General features: G+C 51.4%; 2 protein-coding genes across 16 annotated transcripts in view; one reads left to right on the top strand and one right to left on the bottom strand.

Moving 5' to 3' along the window:
- The window catches only part of MAD2L2 (mitotic arrest deficient 2 like 2), a 12,641-nt gene extending 11,809 nt beyond the window's left edge, over nucleotides 1–832 (top strand). For all 4 annotated transcript variants that reach the window (XM_047791813.1, XM_047791811.1, XM_047791812.1 and 1 more), the window contains exons 8-9: nucleotides 166–258; nucleotides 492–832. In XM_047791813.1, coding sequence (XP_047647769.1) covers nucleotides 166–258; nucleotides 492–533 — 135 coding nt within the window. In that variant the 3' untranslated portion in view covers nucleotides 534–832. The remainder of the gene's footprint in view (nucleotides 1–165; nucleotides 259–491) is intronic.
- On the bottom strand, nucleotides 253–18,928 carry FBXO6 (F-box protein 6). Of its 12 annotated transcripts, none has more exons than XM_047791799.1 (8): nucleotides 18,763–18,928; nucleotides 16,559–16,698; nucleotides 8,380–8,463; nucleotides 5,524–5,818; nucleotides 3,088–3,214; nucleotides 2,544–2,639; nucleotides 1,583–1,718; nucleotides 253–1,357 (listed from the first exon to the last, which is right to left on the bottom strand). In XM_047791799.1, the coding sequence occupies exons 2-8, from the start codon at nucleotides 16,685–16,687 to the stop codon at nucleotides 1,184–1,186; spliced, it is 1,041 nt and encodes a 346-aa protein (XP_047647755.1). In that variant the 5' UTR covers nucleotides 16,688–16,698; nucleotides 18,763–18,928; the 3' UTR covers nucleotides 253–1,183. The 12 variants fall into 12 exon arrangements, with proteins under 12 accessions (XP_047647755.1, XP_047647754.1, XP_047647757.1 ...); XM_047791798.1 differs by lacking the exon at nucleotides 18,763–18,928 and adding an exon at nucleotides 18,498–18,603; XM_047791801.1 differs by lacking the exon at nucleotides 18,763–18,928 and adding an exon at nucleotides 18,528–18,595.

Raw genomic sequence — 18,928 nt, 5'->3', positions numbered from 1 at the left:
CTTAGCCTCTCCCATGGAGGAACCTGGGACTCTGCACTGCTGGTGGTTCCCTGGTGATTCTAATAATCCCTGAAGTCTGAGGGCCCCAGCTCTGGAAGGGGGGGAGGTAGCAAAGTGATGGCAGGTCATAGCCAGCCCGTCCTCCTGCCTTGGTCCCCTTCCCAGGACTTCCCCTGGATCCTGGCAGACGAGCAGGATGTCCACATGCACGACCCCCGACTGATACCCCTAAAAACCATGACGTCAGACATCTTAAAGGTGAGATGCTTGGGGCCCGAATTCGCTTTATTTAGGGTATGCTGAGGCCTGGCCCGAGGGCTTGTGGATCCAGGCTTGGGGGCAGGCCGGTGTAAGGCTCCCAATTCCCTCTTTCCTTAACCCCTGGCTGGGGCCACACAGTCCCACCCTTGGCAGAGACCCCGGGGATTGATTCTCCATTGGAGGTGCCCGGGCCGTCCACCTGACCTTGGTTGTTCGTTCCTGTCCATCAGATGCAGCTGTACGTGGAAGAGCGAGCTCATAAAAGCAGCTGAGGGTGTGCCTGCCCCACCCCCCACCCCGTGGATGCCGCAGCTGTCGGACTTCGGGGGGCCCAGCCTAGGGCAGTGCTGCAGGGCCACCCTGACTCCAAGTGCTCTTATCGCCTCTGTGTGTGGACCACCCACCCTCCAGGTTGGGGCTGCTCAGGCCTGGCTGCCTGCATGGAGGGACCCTCCCAGGAGGGCAGTGAAGGGGGCTGAGACCTCAGTTTCTCAGCCTCCTGGGACCCGGCTGCCAGTGCTGTCTCAAATGCTATGCTGTGAGTTGTTTCAATAAAGAGCCCCCAGGCTGAGCCGGGCTGTCACTACCCGGGATTGAGGGGGGTGCTGCTTCTCTGCCAAAGTGCTAAGGACCTTGTGCCCTCACCCCTAGACCCAACCCCAGGCTACTTTTATTGAAAACATTTATTACAACAAGATATCAGAGCTGCGTGACAGTAAGTTCACAGACTGGTGGGTCTGGCCTAGGCTGGGGCCGGGGCAGGGACCTTACTGCCTGCTGCTGGCTCAGCCCTTGCCTGGAGGTGACCCTTGGTGCTCGGCTGGCCTGGACAGAGGACAGATGCATGGCTGACTGTCAGGAGGGCCTCTGGGGAAGGAGTGGGGAAGGGAGGGGGGGTGGCCTCCCTTGGCCCCTGCATGGGCTAAGGCTGTACGACCGAGGGGGCTGGGCTCCTGCTCATCCTGTGGCTGACGATGATGCTGCTGTTGGTGACCCGGGGCCCGTACCAGCCTGCCCAGTACTGGGTGTCCTTGCCCCCATGCTGGAAGAGGATGTGGCGGACACCTGGAGGGTAATCCGAGAAGGTGTGGGAGACCTAGAGGGGGAGGGGACAGGAAGTGACCACCAGGACCAGAAGAGACAGGATGACCACTGCACAGGAGAGGGAAGGGGTGGGGCCAGGTCCTGCAAAGGAGGGCCTCCCGACCAGAAGGCAGGACCTCTGGGCAGAGGACTGGGGGCTGCCCTTTTTCCTGCCTCGAGAGAAGCTGGGGGTGGGGGCAGGAGAGGGGGGGCCAGGGGCCAGCACATGAGGCCTCACCTCTGTCCACCTGGCATCGTTCCACTGAGGGATGGTCACAGGCGGGGGCTCGAAGGAGGCCAGGACGATGTAGTCAGCGGAGGCCAGCTGTACTCGGATGTGGTAGGTGCAGCCACAGTCTGCTCTGGCGGCGAACCTGGGGGAGGACGGGGCTTAGGACTGTGCACCCCAAGACAGCTGGCCCCGGAGGCGGGCGGGCAGCAGGCTGGCAAATTGGAGCCCCAAGTTTCATTTCCCCGCTCTGTCCATGAGGCCCATCTGGCTTCAGCGCTCCCTGTGGCCTGGGGGTAAGCAGTCTATCTGCACTGGGCCTCAGTGACCCCATCAGAGAAAAGGGACAACTGTTTGGGGAGTTCCAGTGAAGAATAAGGAGCAAAAGGCTCTCTCTGTGGTCAGTTGGATCTGTCACCTCTATGTCATACTGGAGATCTGGGGGTGGGGTGGGGTGGGCTGTGTGATGGGGGCGGGCATAGAGCCCACCCTCTGGTCAGCCCCCCTGCACCCCCGCCCCCTGCAGCTCTGCACGCCACTCAAACCCTAACCTTCCACCCTGAGTGGTGGCCTTGGGCCTGGCTGGAACCGGGGTCCTGCTTCTCCCTGGGCTAAGCTAGAGCCTTGCAAAGCTCTGGGCACAGAGTAGGAGCCTGAGATAGAGTCTGGGCTGAACAGTGAATAGGGGCGGAGGAGACAGAAGAGCCTGGGAGGCATGTGCGTGTCTGTGAGGTGCAGGGTGGCATTTGTGACAGCGCATCTGGGAGCCTCAGCCCCGCCCCCAGTAAAGCGGGGTGAACCTCTGCGGATGCAGGGTGGTGGGGGACGCTGGGTGTTGGAGGGATAAGTGCTGGGTCTGTTGGGGGCGGCGGGGGGTGGGGGGGAACAGCCGCAGCCCCAGGACACTGCGGGGCACTGCCTACGGGGTTCTCAGGAGGAGCAGAGGGAGGGAGACGGAGGGTGGGCTCACCAGTCCTTGACCACGATGTCTGGCCGGAACTTGTCCAGCAGCTCTTCCCAGTAGCCCTCAGCTTTAAGGTCTATCAGCTGGGACTTGAGGCACATGCTGGGGGCGGAAGGAAAAAGCGTGTGTTCCTGGGCACAGCCCAGACCCGGGCAGGGGATTCCGGGGGTCCAGCAGCACCCGGGGCCCACTGCAGGACAACCGCTGGCGCTGCTGACTCTGTCCCCCGCCTCTCTACAGGCCCACCTGGGCCTGGGTGGCCTCTGATCCCAGTCCCTCGGCCCAGTCTCCCTCCTGGGGTCCCAAGGAGGGGGCCTTGGGGAACTCCCTGTACCACCCCAACTTACCCTCACCCCCTGGCGGGGCTCCTCAAATTGCCCTCCACCCCCATGGCACCTTAATCCAGCCACTGAGGCGACTCCCACTCCAGGAAGCAGTAGATGCTGAGCTGGTTTTGGAAGCCCCCTCCCTCCAGCTTCACAGCCAGGCCCTGACTTTGGCCTGGACCCCCACGCCCCTCCACGCAGCTTCTGGGTTCGGTTTTTCTTACCCGTAAGATGTGACGAAGTACTTCTTGACTTTGGAGTCAGGAAAATCTGTGCCATGGGCTCCAGGGAGGCTCTCCACCTTCCAGTGGTTCCCCCCGTTGGAGTCAATTTTCCAGGACGTCATATCATCTGAGAAGAGCAGAAGCCCAGGTGACATCCCGTGTGAATGTCTAGTCTGGTCCCTGGTGGGAGGGGGTGAGGCTAGGACAGCAAGGTGTGTGCCCCATGGTGCCCCAGGAGCCACGCTATAATGCTCCCCTCTGCCGCCACATGCCCACTAGTGTCCCCAGTCAGCTCTGATCCGGGACCCTCTCTCTCCTCTTTTGTCCCTGACCAGCTCAACGCCTCACGCAAAGCTGGGGAAGAAAAGGAAGAAGAAAAAGGAGTTCCCATTGTGGGTCAGTGGTTAACGACCCGACTAGCATCCATGAGGCTGCAGGTTCGATCCATGGCCTCGCTCAGTGGGTTAAGGATCTGGCGTTGCTGTGAGCTGCGGTGTAGGTTGCAGATGCGGCTTGGATCCCGTGTTGCTGTGGCTGGGGTGTAGGCTGGCGGCTACAGCTCCGATTAGACCTCTAGCCTGGGAACCTCCGTATGCTGTGAGTTTGGCCCTAAAAAGACAAAAGACAAGAAAAAAAAAAGTGTGCTTGGAAATTCTGAACCAACCTTTTCTTGCTTCCCTGTTGCCGAGGGGCTCTGGGAAAAGTTCTGGTTCACGAACCCTTATGCTATGAAGGGCCAGTGGAGGTAATGTGAGTTCATCCCAACTCAGACCACTTGCTAGATGAGTGACACCCCCCTGACGCCAGCGTCCAGGGGGTTAACTGCACAAGTGAGAGCTGAGGGGTTTGCTGGTGGGTCGTGGGAACCTACTGTGCCCCTTGGACCCCCTATACCCATGGAGGAGGAATGACTTGGAGGTCAGGCATCCCGTGGGTTGGTGGCATGTAGTCCCCCCATATTCGTGGCAGGATCCCTCCCAGGTTGGCCTGGCAGGTTTGGAGGGCCGGGCTGTCCTCATCTCCCCCCTTCAGATTGAGCTGAGAACCTCAGGAAACAACAGTGCTTCTCCACCCAGGCTTTCCAGAACAATCACCAGGGGAACCTCTCCAAATTAGTCCCTTGCTCCGTCTCCTAGGAGCCCACATCCATTCCCCAGGTGTCCTGGGGGCCCCCACTGGAGAACCAGAGGAGTAAGTCAGAAGCCCGAGAGCTGGGCTAGTGCCCAGTGCAGGCCCAGAGGGAGAGCTGAGCAAGGCTGGGGGGCTGGCTCTGCATGGCTGTGTGAGCTGAGCTAGCGGCCCAGGCTGGCTGGGCAGCTTCTAAGCAGAATTTGGGGGAGGTGAGGAGCCTGAGGGTCTGGGGTACTGTCTACAGGGCCTCTTAGAGGAGCCTGAGGGCCTTCAACAGTCCGGACCAGACCCCAGACACTAGGCAGTTCTAGATCTTTGGGCAGGACGCTTATCTTGGGGAACCTCACGCTCCCCATTATAAAACAGAGCCAGCCTTCCTTATGTGGGGATGCTCTTGAGGATAAAAAGATAAAACAGATGTGAAAGGGATTCTAAGTGTGCAAACTATGCCTCTTTATTTACCTTTTCTTTTTAAGGCCCCACCTGTGATACATGGAAGCTCTCTGGCTAGGGGGTGAATTGGAGCCGCAGCTGCCGGCCTACGCCACAGCCATAGCAATGCCAGATTCTTAACCCACTGAGCAAGGCCAGGGATCAAAACTACATCCTCATGGATCCTAGTTGTGTTCTTAACCTGCTGAGCCACAATGGGAACTCCCAAACTATGCCTCTTAATCAACCTAGCCATACCCCAATGAGAAGCATGATGTATGATAAACAAATGAAATAAAAGCCCTGGCGAATATAAGAGAAAGTAAGCAAAAGTAGGCGCCTCAAACCATGTGCCTGTAGTTCTTCACTTTCTTCTGTTATCATGGGGTAACGGGATGACAGTGACATTTGTAAAGACCTCAGACTAGTGTCTGGCACAGAGGAAGCCCACCCTCAGCGTCCGTCAGCGGCATGAACTGAACCACGGGGAAGGGGGTCTATACTGTGTTCATTCATCCAACAAACGTGTCTGAGCACCTGCTATGAGGACACGGGGTGCAGAGGGGCAAGACCCATCAGGCCCCGAGAACTTGAAATTTGTGGCAGAGATTAAAAAACACAAAAAACAAGAAAAGACATTTAGTAATGACAGGTTATAGCCAGTGCTGTGAAGGAAGTGGGGTGATGTGACAGAGTGGGGGAGCACTGTGTGCAGATGGGAGATCAGGGCACATCTCTGAACTGAGATCCGAAGAACAAGGAGAGGGACCAAGGGATCGTGATTGGTGTTAGGGGTTGAGAGAACATTCCGGGTAGCATGGGAACAGCAAGTGCAAAGGCCCTGAGGTTAAGGAAAGGGAGGTGCCAGCCCACCTTCAGCACACGGGTTGCGCAGGAGGTTCCTGCGGAGGCTGCACAGAAAGTAGAAGACCTTCCAGTCGGCCACGGGCTGGTCCCAGTCCTCAGCGACGAAGCCCTCACATAGGCATTTGCGCTTCCAGAGGGTCACGAGGTCAATGAGGTCACGCCAGAGGCTGCAGACGGGGCGGCAGTTCAGCAGCAGCTGGCGGGCGGGCAGGTGAGTGAACACCTCCAGCAGGATGCTCTCGGGAAGCTGGTTGATGCTGACCAGGGCCATGGCTGTGCAGGGCAGGGGGCACACACAAGCCTGTGGGGAGCAACAGTGGTCATGAGCCCTGACAAAGAGGTGGACTCTTCAGATCCCCAGGGACCTGGGACAGGGAACATTTGAGCCCCCTTCCGGTACACAGTAGACCCTCAAAATACAGATCGGTCACATGTTATGCACATTTGAAAGAGTGCAATAAAAATATTTATAAAGTCTTTAGGGACTAATTTTTTAAGAGGTCCCAGCCCCCCATTAAAAATTAATTGCTGGAGTTCTCGTCATGGCACAGCAGAGACAAATCCAACTAGGAACCATGAGGTTGCAGGTTCGATCCCCGGCCTCGCTCAGTGGGTTAAGTATCTCGCGTTGCTGTGAGCTGTGGTGTAGGTCGAAGATGTGGCTCAGATCTCGCATTGCTGTGGCTGTGGTATAGGCTGACGGCAACAGCTCCAATTCAACCCCTAGCCTGGGAACCTCCATATGCTGCGGGTGTGGCCCTAAAAAAGACAAAAGACAAAAAGAAAAAAAAAATTAATTGCTTAACTTGGAGTTCCCATCATGGCTCAGTGGTTAACGAACGCAACTAGGATCCATGAAGACACAGGTTTGATCCCTGGCCTTGCTCAGTGGGTTAAGGATCCAGCATTGCCTTGAGCTGTGATGTAGGTTGCAGACTCAGCTCAGATCCCTCATTGTTGTGGCTGTGATGTAGGCCAGCAGCTGTAGCTCCAATTCAGCCCCTAGCCTAGGAACCTCCACATGCCACCGGTGTGGCCTTAAAGACAAATAATAATAATAATAGTAATAGTGAAAAAAATTAATTGCTTAACTTTAAGTTGGTGGGCCTAGTGAACTGTGATTTTGCCAAGGCCATGCTGTTGTCTGGAAGCTCTGCAAAAGCTTTTGGTGATGTTATTTTAATGGTGTGAATTCACCGTTAGAAAACAAAACCTTTATTATATCCACATACCAGTTTACAACTAAAGTGATGGGCTAGTGCTGAGAAACAAACTTGCCCTCCCCAAACTGCTCACTTTAGCCTAGAAACAGGAAGTGATAATACATCTTGATGAGAAGCTCCCTGCAACAGTTCTGGGTTGGGCCTCAGGCCACTCTGAAAGGCCCAGAAATCAAAAAGCAGGTGGAGGGTGAAGAAGCAAGATTGCTTGAGTTTGAATCCACTGCACTCCTCCCGCAAAGGAGTTGGCAGCTGTCCCGACCTGAGAAGGGTTAGGATGGCTGCGTTAGTCCAAGTAGAGCACTTAGCACAGGGCTGGCTAGGAAGTGTTCCATGACACCAGCACCCAGATTTCCAGCCTTAGAATAAAACCACTCTTCAGTAGTTGTAGAGTTACCTGCCTACAAGAACACCTTCCTCTCTCTACATCTGAACTGCACAGGGTTTGGGGGAAATTACAGAGCTACCACCTTGGCCCAAATCTTGCCTAGGGGGATTCTGGTTATCCAGTTCTCCAAGGGGATTTCTTCAGGTGGTTGGGATGGGCCTATAGCCACTGTCACTCAAGATGAAGATGGGCTTTCTTTCTCTCTCTTTTTCTTTCTTTCTTTCTCTTCCTTTCTCTCTCTCTTTCTTTCTTTCTTTTTTTTTTAGCAGATGGTCTTTGTCTGCTTATTGGTGGGAAAGGGAATATTCTCCTCCCACGTGTAGGGACACTAGAGAGACGTCTCATTTTCTATTGAGACGTGGCCACAAAAGCAGCTGTTAACCTAAGGCAATAAAACAGCCAGATTTTTACCAGCAAAACACATTTATTTGGGAGCAGCAAAGAATTGCAATTTGGGACGTGCAACTGGTGAACCAATTGTAAGTCACATTAAACAAAGAGAGGGAACTCTTTTATAGAAGAGAAGGGCAGAGGGGCTGTTAGGAGAAAATCTTTCTTCCTCTTGTTGGCAGTAGTAGTGTTACTTCTTGCCAGAGATCTGTATTGATTCTTCTTGTTAGGAATCTATATTGACGGTACTCCCCCTTCTGGCTTCCTGACTCCATTTTAGTGAGGTTTTCCTTTATTCATTTTCACATTTCCCCCTTTTAATCAAGATCTTTCTCCAAAAGCACTGCTGATTAAGAGTCAGATTTTTTTCTTTCATTTTGTTTTGTTTTGCTTGTTTCAACCAGCATTCAGTGGCCTTTTGTCCCTTGATGCCAGGAAGGACCTTTCCTGGGTGTACACAGGTTTTCAATCACATTTGAGTAACAAGGAGGGGTAGGAGGGAGAGTTCTCAGGAATTTCCCATCTAAAGTCTGTATCTTAGAATAGTGAATACAGCAAAGGCATACTCAAAACTGAAGGAATTAAACAAGAATGTTGAAATGACAGTGCAGGAATAAATATGAAGTAATTAAACAGTATTGTTATCTCAAAAGGAACTGTTTGGTATCAGATGTTTTATCAATAATACAGACCGTAGGTTGCAAAATCTGAGACTGAATTTGGATAAGAATCTAGAGTCAGTTTTATAGTCTAGATGAAAGAGAGACACTTCTGTGAATTCTAAACCTTCTAACAGGCCTTGTCTAGACACCCTGGGAAAGTGCTCATCAGATGTCATCTGCTTCAATTCTAGGAAATCTTTACCTTCAGGTCACCAGATGGTATGCAGGTCAAGTCAGGCTCTAGTGCTTTTTTTACATACGTCCCATGAATCCAGGAGTCTGTTCTCTGGAGTTTAGTGGCACAAGAGTAGGTTAGCAATACTTGATGGAGCCTTTCCAGGGAGGCTGAAGAGAGTCCTTCTGGAGGTTCCTTTTCTAATAGATGAAATCACCAGGTTGAAAGCCCTGATGCTTAAGGTCTTTGTATCCCAAGAGCACACTGTGAAAAAAGATTGCTCTACCAGAGCATTGTTATATCTAATGGATGCAATTAAGTCTTTATAATATTGAAATATATCTCTTTTATCAGCTGTGGATCAAAAGTAGATGAGGCCAAGAACATTGGGTAGCCTGTGACTGTCTCAAAGGGTGAGAGTTTGAGTTCTAAAAGGGGTAGACAGGGTGGATATGAGATTTAGAAGGACCAATGGCAATGCTTTTTTTGCTTTTTTGGGGGGAGGATCTTTACGAACTTTACTCAATGAGGTTTTTTTGTTTTTGTTTTTGTTTTTTTTTCCTTTTAGGGTCACACCTGTGGCATATGGAAGTCCCCAGGCTAGGGGTCAAATCGGAGTCGCAGCTGCCAGCCTATGCCACAGCCACAGCCATGCCAGATCCAAGCCAAGTCTGCGACCTACACTACAGCTCACGGCAATGCTGGATCCTTAACTCACTGAGCAGAGCCAGGGATTGAACCTGTGTCCTCATGGATACTAGCTGGGTTTGTCACCACTGAGCCACAATGAGAACTCCTGCCCACTGAGGCTTAATAGTGCCATCAGTATGTTCAACTAACTCTGAGGATGAGGATGATAGGCACAGTGAAAATACTGTAAAACTGACTAAAGAGCACAAACTTATTCAAGCATCTGACCAGTAAAATGGGTTCCTTGATCACTGTGAAGGTTCAAAGGGGGTTCCCTAGGTAGGGGTGATAATCTTTTCTAACAAAATTGTAGCCACAGAAGCAGCAGCAGCCTGTCTGCCAGGGAAGGCTTCATTCAGTCCAGTGAGAAACATACAGACCATGTATAAAAGATACGTATATTCATGAGATGGGGGCACTGTAGGAACTCCATCGACCATACTGAAAGGCCCATTAGGTTATTCAAAACGTCTGGGAACAGTGCAAACAGGTTTCTTTGGATTGTATTTTGGACAGGTGGGACAAGAAGGCGCGTACTCTTTGCGGCTTTATTACTATCTCCCCACCAACACCGATTCGTGAATGCTATCGTTTTGTCAGTGAACCAAGACTTCAATGCATGCAGTCGTAAGCAGTGGGAATCAGAATTTCTAGTGGAAGCAGTTTGTTATTTGGTTCAAACAAGAATTCTTTCTACAGAACCAACAATTACTCGATCTCCAACATTGTTTTTCCTTTCTGGGGGCACTGGGCATTTATAGTCAATTTTTTTAGATTGTTATATTAGGGAGTATCCTTTTTTTTTTTTTTTTTTTAGGGCTGCACTAGTGGCATGTGCAGATTCCCAGGCTAGGGGTCCAATTGGAGCTGAAACTGCTTGGCCTACGCCAGAGCCACAGCAATGCCAGATCCTTACCCCATGAGCGAGGCCAGGGATTGGACCCACAACCTCAAGGTTCCTAGTTGGATCCGTTTCTGCTGCGCCATGACAGGAACTCTTTTTTTTTTTTTTTTGGAGTATCCCTTTGGATCATGACAGAGGTTTGGCTGTTGGTTCCTCTGAGAACGGAATGGTGTTTCTGGTGGACATGTGAATGAGGCGGTTTCCTTTAGCCTATAGGGACTCAAGCTTGGAATGGCCAGGATTCCTTTTTTGTTTTTTTTTTTTTTTGGCCATACCTGTAGCATATGGAAATTCCTGGGCCAGGGACTGAATCCAAGCCACAGCCACAACCTACACCACAGCTGCAGCAATGCTGGAACTTTAACCCACTGCACTGGGCTGGCGATCAAACCTGCACCTCAGCAGTGACCCGAGCCACTACAGAGACAACACCAGATCCTTAACCCATGTCACCACAGTGGGAACTCCACCCAGAATCTTAATAATAGTCAACGTGGCTGGCAAGAATGTAGCATCTAATAGAATTTTGGATATAAGAGCCATTTTTTTTTCTTTTTGCCATTTCTTGGGCCGCTCCTGCGGCATATGGAGGTTCCCAGGCTAGGGGTCTAATCGGAGCTGTAGCTGCCAGCCTAACACCACAGCCACAGAAATGTGGGATCTGAGCCGCGTCTTCGATCTACACCACAGCTCACGGCAACGCCGGATCCTTAACCCACTGAGAAAGGCCAGGGATCGAACCCGCAACCTCATGGCTCCTAATCAGATTCGTTAACCACTGCGCCATGACGGGAACTCCTAAGAGCCATTTTTAATCTCCTTATTAGTGGTAAGGAAATCTTATTGTTTCCATGTTATCCCAAAGTCATGGGCTGTTCCAAAGGCATACTGACTCCCAGGAGTTCCCGTTGTGGCTCAGTGGTAATGAACTTGACCAGTATCTGTGAGGCTGTGTGTCTGATCCTTGGCCTCACTCAGTGGGTTAAGGATCCAGGGTTGCCGTGGGCTGTGGCATAGGTCTCAGACAAAGTTCGGATCCTGCAATGCTGTGGCATAGGCTGGCAGCTGCAGCTCCAATTCGACTCCTAGTACAAATATTTGTGCTTTTGCCTTTGGCTAAAGTACAAGCTCCAGTGAAAGCGTATAACTCAGCCTGTTGGGTGATTCAGCCATAGGCAAAGGTGTTGCTTCAATGATATCAAAAGGAATTACAGTAGCATACCCAGCACAAAATAAACCACTTTCTCCCTTTAAATAAGAACCATCAGTAAACCATGAAAAAATCTACATTGGTTAGAAGGATCTTCTGCAAATTATGACATGGAGTCAAAAGGTGACCTGTCAGCGTCAGGCAGCCGCGAGGGCTTTGGTGAGTGAAGCGGGGGAAGAGTGGCGGGGCTGAGCTTAGCACACGGGAAAGGGTTATGTGAGGAGCGCTTAGCCAAAGGATTCCATAAGGGGTGAAGCAACACAGTGTGGAGTGGATGAGAATTTAGGGGGGGCTTCCACCGCATGGGGTACAAAGATGGTGAAAGGGGATTCCGTGATTACCTCTTTGGAGGTTTTAACCAGAAGGGCAGTGGCAGGAATGGCTCTGAGGCAAAGGGACTATCCCTGTGCCACAGGGTCCAGCTTGTGGCTGCAGTACATCTGGGCCAGTGGTGTCCCCATGTTTTGGGGCGAGTCCTCCCAGGGCATTCCCTTCCTTCTCAGATACAAAGAGGGGATAGGAAAGTTGGTTATTGGGATGTCCAAGAGGGGGGAGTCTCATTAAGCTTTTCTTTAAGTCTTCAAAAACTGTATCATCTTGAGCTCCCCAATTAACGGGGTCAGTTTTGTTGGTTTTTATTTTATTTTACTTTATTTTAATTTTATTATTTTATTTTACTTTTTGTCTTTTTTTTAGAGCTGCACCCATGGCATATGGAAGATCCCAGGCTAGGGACTGAATCGGAGCTGCTGGCCTATGCCACAGCCACAGCAGTGCCAGATGTGAGCTGCATCTGTGACCTACACCGCAGCTTGCAGCAACGCCAGATCCTTAACCCACTGTGTGGGGCCAGGGATCGAACCCATGTCCTTGTGGATACTAGTCAGGTGTGTTACTGCTGTGCCACAATGGGAATTCCAGTTTGCTGGTTTTAATAAAGCATGTAAGGATTGAGAGAAATTTGGAATCCAGTTTCAACAGGAGCCAGACAGTCTGAGAAAAACCTCGTACCTGGAGCTTAGTTTTAGGTTTGGGGCAGTTCGGGATATCATGAAGCTGATCTGGCTCTGAGGTCAGGTACTCTCTAAATGTCAACCTGGAGTTCCCATTGCGGTGCGGGCGGAAACAAATCTGACTAGGAACCATGAGGTTGCGGGTTCCATCCCTGGCCTCGATCAGTGGGTTAAGGATCCAGTGTTGCTGTGTAGGTGTAGGCCAGCAGCTACAGCTCCGATTCGACCCCTAGCATGGGAACCTCCATATGCCACGGGTGCAGCCCTAAAAAGATAAAAAGACCAAAAAAAAAAAAAAGTCGAACCGTGTTTGAGCAAACTACAATTTTTCCTTGAGGACTTGTATCCCTTTAAGGCCAAAAATTTCAGCAGGTGGATGCTGTCTTTCTGTGAGGAGGCTTGAGAAGGAGAGCATAGAAGCAAGTCATCTGTATCCTGTCATCAAGTAGAATCTGTAGAAATCTTTACATCCTCCAAACCAGCTTTCAAGATGCGTGAAAAGCAGGGACTTCCTGTGGGACCCTAGGGCCCTGCTGTGCAGGTATATTATTATCCATCGCAGGTGAAGCAAGATGTTGGCCAGCCTGTCAACCGGGATACTGAAGACTACAAGCTGCGCATTAGTCACAGTGAACAATCTGCCTCCAGTGGGACGAGGCGGCAGTCACGCGTGGGGTGTCCAGGGATAACAGTGCGGTTTATTCCTTGGAGGTCCTGGACAAACCTCTATCCTCAGCCCTTGGGTTTTTTCATGGGTAAAACTGGGTATTACTGGGACTTGTGCAAGGGATGATGAGGCTCTAAGCCTTGAAAACTTCTATTAAGGGCTTGATACCTTGAGGGGCTTCTTTCTTTAGAAGGTACTGATTCATTCTCAAGAGAGTCTGGAGCGATCAATTTTTTTTCTTTTTGTCTTTTTGTCTTTTTAGGGCCCCACCCACGGCATATGGAAGTTTCCAGGCTAAGGGTCTAATCGGAGCTGTTGCTGCCAGCCTATGCCACAGCCACAGCCACGCCAGATCCTTAACCCGCTGAGCAAGGCCAGGGATAGAACCCGCAAGCTCGTGGTTCCTAGTCGGATTAGTTTCTGCGCCACAACGGGAACTCCTGGAGTGATCTATTTGAATCTTGGTGGGAAGTGCCCCATGGATTTTGCCAGTATCAACCGGAGATTTGGGTCCTAAAGAGAATGGTAGGGATTTCCTGCCGTGGTGCAGCGGGTTAAGAATCTGACTACAGGAGTTCCCATCATGGTGCAGCGGAAACAAATCCGACTTGGAATCATGAGGTTGTGGGTTCGATCCCTGGCCTCGCTCAGCGGGTCAAGGATCTGGTGTTGCCGTGAGCTGTGGTGTAGGTCCTAGATGTGGCTCGGATGTGGCGTTGCTGTGGCTGTGGTGTAGGCTGGCGGCTCTGATTCAACCCCTAGCCTGGGAGCCTCCATGTGCTGCAGGTGTGGCCCTAAAAAGACAAAACACAAACGAAAATAAAAACAAAAGAATCTGACTACAGTATCTATCTCTCAAAGGGCCTAAACAAAAGGGAAGAGTTTTAGAGAAGGAACTTGCCGAGGTTTGCGGACAGCCCCACTATCTGAGCTGTGTTCGTTCTCTGAGGCTGGGGCCACCTTCCGGCGGTGACGCCGAGCCTGGAGCGCGGAGGGCGCAGCTCTGCTGTCAATCAGGACAGAGAGAGACTCCTTCCCAATTTGGAGAGGAGTTTCTTTGAGCTGATTACCTTGGAGGATTGGGAAGAGCCCCTGTAGTTCCTTGGAAGCTCTGCACTGGGAATTAAGAGGACACTGGAAAGGCAGAAAAGGTCCTCAAATGCTCGCAATGATTGGCTACAATCCTTTTTCCCACCGCCCTCCCTCTTTGCAATAGCAGAGACTAGAATGTTTTTGGTTGTATTTAGGGAGCTTCACTTGCTGGAGTTGAAGATAAAGAATTTTAGCGGCCGGAGTTCCCGTTATAGCACAGCGGAAATGAATCTGACTAGCATCTATGAGGACATAGGTTTGATCCCTGGCCTCGCTCAATAGGTTAAGGATCTCGTGTTGCCATGAGCTGTGGTGTAGGTCGCACATACAGCTCGGATCCTGCATTGCTGTGGCTGTGGTGTAGGCCGGCAGCTACAGCTCCGATTCGACCCCTAGCCTGGGTACCTCCATATGCCACGGGAGCGGCTCAAGAAAAGGCAAAAAGACAAAAAAAAAAAAAGAAAAAAGTAGTGGTCTCTCTTTGGCGGCTCCTCTAGGGAGCAAGTGAGCTGATTTGCTAAATGAATCTAGAGTGGACATAGTTTCCCATCCCATGCTAGTTCTTTTAACTAAAAGAAAAAGATCTCCATTCAGCCCATTAAAAACGAGGAGGTAACAGCTACCCAGGATGGACTCATCACCTGAAGAAAGAGTAGTTTTCTTTAAAAATTGACCTGAGGTTGATAAGCCATGAAGAGGTTCACCAGATTTTTGTGGGCAAGGCTGAATTTTGCTCCAGTCAACAGACTTAGCAAAGGCTACTGTAATTGCTTGGTGGAAGTTTCCAGAGAGCATTCTAGCCTCCTGCCAAGAATTAGGGTTTGCTCCTCTAAAGCTCCTCCAGAATGTTGCCATCGGGCTAGTTTCATTCAGTGTTTGCCTGACCCTCACCAGCAAGCAGTGGATGAACTGGTAGAAACCTGAGAAACCAGATGGGGAGGTTTGAACCACTACATTCAAGTCTTCAGCAAACCTATGCGGGTCCTCCGGCACCTTACGGAAGGCTTTTGCTATGGCTCGAAATTTGGCCTTAGTTCAGGGAACATAAGGAATTTGGGGGTTATTTCAATCCTCAGAAGATTTAACTGATTTTTTTTTTTTTGTCTTTTGACTTTTTTTAAGGTCATGCCCGAGGCACATGGAGGTTCCCAGGCTAGATGTCGAATCAGAGCTGCTGTTCCCAGCCTGCGCCAGAGCCACAGCCATGCCAGATCCGAGCCTTGTCTGCGACCTACACCACAGCTCATGGCAACGCCGGATCCTTAGCCCACTGAGCGAGGCCAGGGATTTATCGAACCTGCAACCTCATCGTTCCTAGTGGGATTCGTTAACCACTGCGCCACGACAGGAACTCCGGGAAGACTGAATTTTAAGGAGGCAGATTCTGAAAGATTCAGAGGAGGGAGCAGGAAGAGTCAGTGGAGCTTTAGGAGAAAAGGAAAGTTCATGGAAAGAATCAGAATGGGGAGGTGCAGAGGGAAAGGAAGGTGGCCCTTGGGATGGGCTTCAGCATCCAGGGACAGAAAAGGGCGTGGGCAAAATGACCTCTAGGAAGCCATTGTGTCTTTCTTGAATATTATGTCTGCCTCAGTAAATTTAAAAGTTGTATTTTGCAAAGAGGCAATTTTAGACTCCTTATAAGTTTTTTTTGTTTTTTTTTTTGTCTTTTGTCCTTTTTTTAGGGCCACATCCGGGGCATATGGAGGTTCCCAGGCTAGGGGTCTAATTGGAGCCGTAGCCGCTAGCCTACACCACAGCCACAGCAATTTCAGATCTGAGTCTCGTCTGTGACCTACACCACAGCTCACGGCACAGCTCACAGCAATGCTGGATTCTTAACCCACTGAGCGAGGCCAGGGATTGAACCTGAAACCTCATGGTTCCTAGTCAGATTTGTTTCCACTGCGCCATGAAGGGAATGCCTCCTTATAAGTTTTGGAAGCCTTAAAATAGCAATCAAATAGATGTCTGGTTCAGATTTGATAACTTCGGATTTATGGGTATCTAACACACTTTTAAGAAAGGTAAGTTTGAGGAGTTGAAAATCTCCCCATATTGCCACTGAGGTTCTAAAATACTTTTGTTTCAGTTGGTCCATTTAGTTAGAAATGCATGCGAGGAGAGATTTCAGTTTTTACACAAAAAATTGCCCAGAGTCCCTGAAGAGAGGGGGGCTCCTCAAAACATTTAGACAACTGGGATCCCACCTTTCAGGGGTTTCTCCCTAGAGGGAAAGAATAATAATAACTATGTTTTGGCCATGCCTGTGGCATGTGGAAGTTCCCAGGCTAAGGATTGAACCCATGCCACTGCAGTGACAACACCAGATCCTTAACCCACTAGACCACCAGGGAACTCCGAAAAGAATAATTTTTACACAGCCAGCAGGCCAAATACCAAAACAGCTCCAGTAGGAACAGCCTGATCCCAAAGGAGTCAGGCCAAAAGCTGAACAGCACAGTTCCAGAAGGAATAGCCTGATTTCAAGAGTGTGGCTAAAGGGCCAAATACTCACTGACAAAACAAGGCCTTAACAAAAAAGGATGAAGTCTTTAAATACATTCCAAATAAAACCTGGAGAGCTTCAAAACGCAAAGAGAGCGGAGCTCAGATCCAGGAGAAAAACTTACCCTCAAACTCCAAAGTTGGCAAGAAAGCAGTGAGCTCTGTGGGCTTTCTCTGTAGGTACCAGCACCTGTTTGCTCACCAGCCTTGGAGTTGTTGGGGAGTCTTCTCTGGATCCAGGTTGAAACCTTCATGTAATGCTAACCTAAAACAATAAAACAGCCAGTTATTTTACTAGCAAAACAGGTTTATTTGGGAACAGCAAAGAATTGTAATGCAGGATATGCAACTATGGCGAACCACTTACAAGTCCTGTTACGGAGAGGGAACTCTTTTATAGAGAAGTGCAAGATGGGGAGGCCATTATAAACAGAAAGTCGGAGTTCCTGTCATGGCACAGCAGAAACAAACCCTAGGAACCATGAGGTTGCAGGTTTGATCCCTGGCTTTGCTCAGTGGGTTAATGATCTGGCTTTGCTGTGAGCTGTGGTATAGGTCGCAGATGTGGCTTGGACCTGGCGTGGCTGTGGCTGTGGTGTAGGCCGGCAGCTGTAGCTCTGATCGAACCCCTAGGCTGAGAGCCTCCATATGCCGTGGGTGGGGCCCTAAAAAGACCAAAAAAAAAAAAAAAAGTCCATTGGAAGACATAGGGATTTGGAAGTATAGTGGCTTTTCATTGGCTGAGCTGTTGCCAGGCAAGGAGAAAGTCTTTTTTTACCTTCCTGCTGGCAGTAGTAGTGTCACTTCCTGCCAGAGATGCCAAGAAGGTCTCTTGCTACAGAGATTGTATTGACTGTCAAGTGCTCCTCCGTCTTGTTTCTTTGCCTCTATTTTAGCAAGTTTCCCTTGATTAATTTTACACACAGTTCTCAAAGCTTTCATCCTATAAAAAATGAGGGTGAGCACCACTCTGGCCTAGGAAGGAGCATTTTACCAGAGGAAAAAATAAACAGATAAATGAGGTACTTGCATCTTGTGCAAAATCCTATGATGGAAAAATACTCCATGTGGCCAGGTCTTCTCATTTTCTGGGAAGAATTGTAAACATTTTTTAATAACATAAAATCATTTTTTCCCTTTTCTTTCTTTCTTTTCTTCTTCTTCTTTTTTTTTTTTTTTGCTCAACCTACAGCATGCTGAAGTTCCTAGGCCAGGATGAACCCACACCACAGCAATGACCCCGAGCCATAGCAGGATGCTTAACCCACTGAACCACAAGGGAACTCTGAAATTTTTAAATGTTGATAACTTCTAAACGCCCTGTCTAGGCCAAATAAAAGTCCCTGGGCTCCAAGTTAGAGGTGTCTTAGATACAAAAAGCTCCTCCCTCTGTTGTTCAAAGTCTGGTCTTTGCTCTGGTCGCATGTTATCACTCAACCCCATCCTCTAAGCCTGACTGCAGAGGGGTGTTCCGGGGGCGGGGGGTGGGGGGTGAAGGCCATCCTGGGCACTCTGGGCTGGAAACGTCCACAAGAGTCCACAAGAAACCACCACGCCCCGACTGGACTTCCCATGTGCCACGCCCAGAGCCCTGTTCTCTCCTCGCCACCAGAGACCCTCCCAACAACCCCTTAAGGCACTCTTAGTAAGACCAATTCCGAAAGCGGAAGCTGAGGTTTGGGAAAGTTAGGCCCGGGTCCCAGGCCTAGCGTGACGGTGCCCAGAGTTCCCAGACGGTCCCCCGGCCGAGGCGCTGCTCGCGAGGTGAGGCCGGCGTGGCCGCGGATGCCTAGGATGCTCCGGGCCCCGCGGCACGGGGACTCCGCCAGCGGTGACCAGAGCCCGGCGATCGGCCCCGCCCCGCCCAGGGCCCCGCCCGGAAGCGGCCCTCCACGGCTTCCCCCCCACCCTCCAGCCCCCACCCCGGCGGCTGCCGGCTTCCCGGGCCGCCCGGGACAGTGTCCGCGGGCTCGGTTAAGGTCCCGGCGACGCCTAGCGCCAGATACCCACACCCCCGCCCGCCGACCTGGCGCCCCCTTAGCGATCCCCCGGTGGGGCGGAGACCTGGGCGCGGGGCGGGGCGCTCGACGGGACCTGAGCTCGGGGTCGGCCTGGACCTGCGACCTCGGCGACGCCGGCCACTCTCGCCCCGCCCCGCCCCGCGCCTGCGTCACGCGCCGCGCTCGGGCCACCTCCCGCAGTGTCCCGGCCGGCGGCTCCCGCGGCCTCGCCGGGTCCCACGCCAAGACCCTTTCCCCCGCCGTGAGCGGAAGGGTCTGGGGTCCCCCGGGACGGGACGGGCCGGGCCCGCGCTACGGCAACTCCCGACCTTGTGGCCTGAACGTCAGCCTTTCCTTCCCGGCGGTGGGCGGCTCAGCGGCGGGGACCCTTCTCCTCTTGGCTTCCTCCTCCCTCCGGGGAAGCGGGAGCCGCCTCCTGACCTAGCCCCCGCCCCCGCCGGGCCCCTGCTCCGACCGCTACGCGGCGCGGAGGGA

This window comes from Phacochoerus africanus, chromosome 8 (assembly GCF_016906955.1).
Source record: "Phacochoerus africanus isolate WHEZ1 chromosome 8, ROS_Pafr_v1, whole genome shotgun sequence".
NCBI classification, from domain to species: Eukaryota; Metazoa; Chordata; class Mammalia; order Artiodactyla; family Suidae; genus Phacochoerus; species Phacochoerus africanus.
This window is presented reverse-complemented; position numbering and strand designations above follow the sequence as displayed.